We start from the raw sequence: 5,287 nt of genomic DNA, 5'->3' as shown, positions 1-5,287 counted from the left end.
CAACACTTTCACTTCAGTAAGGAGGTCTCTTGTTCAGGCAGCAGCATTCAAGCGTGGGTTCCTCGAGCTGAAGGGATCCCCCGAATTTGGTGCGGATTCGCCGCGCTGTTACGGAGATATGGCCGTTCAAAGTTTCAGTGGTTTTCCGTAGACTTAAGCTTTAAGCGTTTCATCCAGGTCGCCAGTAGCAAACAATGGAGCGCGCTCTGCTGGACAAACTAAGTAATTACACCATTTCAAGCATTTTATCTGCGTTATATGTTCTGTAAAAAAAAAAATAATATCGGCGGCATATTGACCGGCTCATATCGGCCGATAATATCGGCAAAACGATATATCGGTCGGGCTCTAGTTTAAAAGGTATTATATAGCAGGAATGACCCATATTCATTGTAAATGTTACTTAGTAATGCAGTTTAAATAGGTTTTCAAAGCTCAGGAACCCACCCTGAGCACCACTGCCGTCCTCTAACATCCAGATATTGACAGTTTTGTCCATGGAGCCGGTGGCGATGAGAGGGGCCGTGGGGGAAAAAGCACAGGCCGTCACATACCTGCCCAACAGGAAGAGACCAATCGACAGGGTTCAATGACTTACACTGAGAGTTCAGACCTCAGAAATCATGTCTCACAGCTCACCTGTCATGCTGGTTAAGTGTGTAGAGTAAGACACCTTCGTTCTGCAAAGAACAACTAGTTATTATAAACGCAAACATTATGCTAATGACATCTAAGCTGTCAATCATCTATTATTTTTATTGGTTAGACAGAAATATATGATATGAATATGAATGAGACTCACAGCTTGATACACAGTCACGGTCTTATCCACCGATCTATGGGAAAAGAGAGAGTGACATTTAAAAGGCACGAGTCAGACGAGCCTCTATGGCCTTTATGTGCAGTAAAACTGAGCCTGTCTGTGTGCTGACACACTGTGGATGAAGAATCAGTTTCAGCAGAGATTATTAGCAAACAGACTTCAGAACCAGCACTCATCGATCGTTATGGTCTGCACACTGCTGATGTCTGTGATTACACAGCACCACCCAGTGGATAATAGTGGAACTGCAAGGAATGGATCAACATTCTTTTACATTGATGCATTTGGCAGACGCTTTTATTCAAAGCAGCTTGTACATTTTTTTTTTTCAATTTATGCATTCCCTGGGAATCAAACCTATGATCTTTGCATTTTTAGTGGCATGCTAAGCAAAGTAAGGTCAGATCATTTTAACTTAACTTCACGTTTGTCATTTTCAATGTTGATAAAATACTTTTTGAATTAAAGTAAGGAATTATGTAGGTATGTGTGTGCATTACTGACCCTGACACCAACATCTGTCCATCAGCAGAGTAAGCACAGGACAGAATGGGAGCAGACTGACCCGTCAGAGTGTGAACGAGCTGCATCTTAATGCCTGTGGATCAACAAACATCATTAATCACAAACACACTCGCTAAAAACACAGAAGACACAGGTGGGCAGGTATCAGATGGTGCTACCTGCAGCAGACAAAAGAGAAACAATCCATATCTTCACCAGACTGTCCTGTCCACATGAGGCCAGTCGAAACTGAACGCAGCCATCTGTACCTGTGAAAGAGAGACATTAGAGGAAATATTACAAAAGCTATTCTGAAACTATTTTGCAGGTTGCCAAAGCTACAAGATCATAATTTGAAGTAGTCAAGCCACACTTCTGAAGTAGCTACTACCATTCAAATGTTTGCAGTTAGTGAGGTTTTATTGATTGATTGATGTTTTTAAAATAAGTTTCTTGTGCTCAGCGAGGCTTTATTTATTAGATCAAATATACAGTAAAAACTACAATTTAAAAAAACTGTTTTCTTTGTTTCTTTATATTTTAAAATGTAATTTATTCATGTGATGGCAAAATAGAATTTTCAGCAATTGTGCTGCTTAATATTTTTGTGGAAAACGTAATGGTAATTTATTTTACAATTTTTTCAGGATTATTTAATTCAAAATAATTGTAATCTTTGTAACATTATAAATGTCTTCACTGTCACTTTTGGTCAATTCAATGTGCCCTTGTTAATTCAAATTAATCATTAAAAATAACTTTTTTGATAGTGTACATTTAACCATTTGTGACTATATCTTGTATAATATATGTATAACCATTAGATGATATTTATTTTTACATGATCTAAATTACATTTATCTAAATTAGGGTGACAGCATTAAACCAAATATAAATTTACAATTTATAATAAATTAAACTAAAAACATGATAATTAATATTGTTCAGTCAAAAACAAATGATGAACAGCAGCAACTGAATATTTTGCTAAAATAAAGAAATTTTTGATCAGTGAATCTGTTTATTTATGAACTGTGCAAACAAATCAGTTCACTAAAATGCATCTGACTTTACATGAATTTACATTTAGGAGAGTGTGTCTAAATATTACTAAAGCTTACTCAGATACATCAAGGTAGTGTTTTGTAATTTGTCGGAACAATTGAAATCCAGGAATCGTACCCTTCATTATCTGGGGAGCAAACTGACAGCAGGAGACCCCGAGGTCATGGGCGTTCTTCTCCGCATGGAGATGGTTCATATTCAGGTCCCACAGTCGCAAGTCACCATATGTGGAGCCGGTGATGAACAGCTGACCGCAGGGAGTGAAAGAGCAGGCCACTATACTGGTGTCAGTCACTGCGCCCGTCCTAAACAGCAACATACACAAGTGTCAATCAAACAGTTTGATCTGGTGCAGTGCAAAATAAATCTGACTTAAATCTAACACTATCATACAAAAAGAATGGCTTGATTCACTATGTATTTAACAACATTTTCAACAACATTTAATGGCCCAAACCTGCAGGGGCTCGAGAAAAGAAAGAAAGAAAGAAAGAAAGAAAGAAAAACATTACTTGATGAAACACAATAATTATTAACATGGTAATTACCAATTCATTTTTAATTAAATTCCACTCTGATTGTATTTTTTATATTATTTTCCCCTTCATTTATTTATTTTCTGTATTTAATCTTTTCTGTATTTATTTATTTAAGTTTTTATTTATTTTACTTTATTTATTCCCACATGCATTTATTCCATATTTAAATACTGCCACATTTATAAATAATACTGGACTGACAAATATTGATTTGACTACACTGACATTATTGGAAAAAACAAAACAAAACAAACTGAATTGAGCTGGATGACGACACTGATGATCAGTGTTGGGCAAGTTGCATTATGTATGTTATATGTAATACATTATATATTATTAGTTACTGTAATTTAAAGTAATTATTTATATTACAATCTTACTTTCTCTGAATTGTAATGTTACACTACTTTTGCGTTACTTTCACCAAAATAACTACAGAAGTACTTTTGCAATGCGTTACTCCCAACACTAATGAATCTGATGACGTTGTCTTCTGTAGAATTGCTTGATAGCTGAATCAAATTTGTTTAATAATTGACGCAATTTAATATTGTTACTGAACTGAACTAAATCAACATTGAACTGACTTGAGCTGAATAATGACACGGTTTTCTTGTTGCTTTCTTGTAATTCAGCTGCTTATAACTGAATTGAACTGGATTCAAAATTCATGAAGTTTACACTGAATCAACACTGAACTGACTTGAGCTGAATGACACTATTGTCTTATTTTAAAGAGCTGCTTTAGAGCAGAACTTGAATTTGAGTTTGCGTCATTGATTTTCCTGTCTAATTATTATGAAGCTGTTTCGAAACAGTATATATTGTATAGCACTTAATATGTTGACCTGACTAGACATTTATTTATTGCAAAATTTTTATTTATTAATCTATAAATAAATCGAGTGGAGCACTGCTCATTGAATATGTAGATCAGTAATGGGAAGCTGATGTACCTGCGCAGGGTCCTGGAGGTAAAGTCCCACAGTGCGATGGTGCCATCGGAGCCTCCAGACACCAGGAAAGATGAATCTGGAGAGAAGGCGCACACCCTCACCGGACTCCGGCCCGGATGCTCCAGGACGGCCTCGATCTCTCCGGTGTCCATCGACCACACCACGGTGGTGGCATCGGTGGAGCAGGAGGCCAGGTACTGACCGCAGGCGCTGAAGCAGCAGCAGTGCACACCGTAGCCGTGTCCGGACAGCGGGGAGAAGGGCAGCTCGCTGAAGTCTCGTGCGGAGTAAACGCAGATGCTCTTATCGGCGGAGCAGGTGGCCAGCAGAGCGCCGGAGAACGCGCAGCAGTTCACATCGTCTTGATGACTTTGTAAGGTGCAGATCAGAGACACCATGTCTGTGTTTATGTCTTGTTGTCTGACTGTTCCCTTTAAATTCACAGGAAGAGGACGTGTCTTACATAACGGACAAAACAACAGAATTCACGTTTAGTCTAACGCTAAAAGCTGGAGTTTGACACATTATTCAAAACAGACAAACCACTTGATATTACAAACATGCTTCGCAAGTTGTTTAAACTGACGAAAAACGTGTTGTAATACCTTTGGTCACTCCTATACAGCATTATGAAATTATCCAGTATCACGTTTAATAATCTAGCATTACATTTCAATATATTTTTTATTATTTATGTCAAATGTAAGCGATGTTCGAAGACGTAACGTACCTTTCGCGAACACTTCCTGGTTCTGTCACGTGACTTCCAGTTTGTCCAGTGGTTTTTGTTTACTACGCTGTATTTGTTTTGTCACGTTATCAGACTGCCATAATTGTGTGTATTTGCTTATACATTATGCGCAGCCATATTAATTTTTATGTACAAATTAACATTTTAATTTAATTATTATGAATTCAATCACATTTCTTAAGACGTTTCCTATATTTGATGTCTTTCTTGCTGAGATTTTGCTTATTGTTAAATCTCTTAAACTCATTGATAACAATAAGATAACAATATATATAACAATATATAATAATTGATAACAATAAGAAAAAAGTAATTGTGTGTATTTGCTTATACATTATGCGCAGCCATATTAATTTTTATGTACAAATTAACATTTTAATTTAATTATTATGAATTCAATCACATTTCTTAAGACGTTTCCTATATTTGATGTCTTTCTTGCTGAGATTTTGCTTATTGTTAAATCTCTTAAACTCATTGATAACAATAAGATAACAATATATATAACAATATATAATAATTGCTAACAATAAGAAAAAAGTTTCTTAAGGCTTATGATGACATTTTCCTTACTGGTTGAGGTGTTGTTGTTTTTTTCTCCCTTTCCTTTATCTTATTGTATTTCAATGCAGTTCTGTTTCTTGTTGTA

At 36.2% G+C, this 5,287-nt stretch overlaps 1 protein-coding gene across 1 annotated transcript in view; it reads right to left on the bottom strand.

The window, feature by feature from the left end:
* Nucleotides 1–4,649, bottom strand: part of wdsub1 (WD repeat, sterile alpha motif and U-box domain containing 1) — a 14,962-nt gene extending 10,313 nt beyond the window's left edge. The window contains exons 1-8 of the mRNA XM_016556539.1: nucleotides 4,618–4,649; nucleotides 3,888–4,318; nucleotides 2,510–2,697; nucleotides 1,507–1,596; nucleotides 1,328–1,421; nucleotides 803–836; nucleotides 640–680; nucleotides 448–554 (exon numbers count right to left, since the gene is read on the bottom strand). Of these exons, the coding sequence (XP_016412025.1) occupies nucleotides 448–554; nucleotides 640–680; nucleotides 803–836; nucleotides 1,328–1,421; nucleotides 1,507–1,596; nucleotides 2,510–2,697; nucleotides 3,888–4,285 (952 nt within the window). The 5' untranslated portion in view covers nucleotides 4,286–4,318; nucleotides 4,618–4,649. The remainder of the gene's footprint in view (nucleotides 1–447; nucleotides 555–639; nucleotides 681–802; nucleotides 837–1,327; nucleotides 1,422–1,506; nucleotides 1,597–2,509; nucleotides 2,698–3,887; nucleotides 4,319–4,617) is intronic.
* Nucleotides 4,650–5,287: the final 638 nt, after the last annotated feature.

This window comes from Sinocyclocheilus rhinocerous, unplaced genomic scaffold (assembly GCF_001515625.1).
Source record: "Sinocyclocheilus rhinocerous isolate Xijiao unplaced genomic scaffold, SAMN03320098_v1.1 scaffold2596, whole genome shotgun sequence".
In the NCBI taxonomy this organism is placed as follows: Eukaryota; Metazoa; Chordata; class Actinopteri; order Cypriniformes; family Cyprinidae; genus Sinocyclocheilus; species Sinocyclocheilus rhinocerous.
This window is presented reverse-complemented; position numbering and strand designations above follow the sequence as displayed.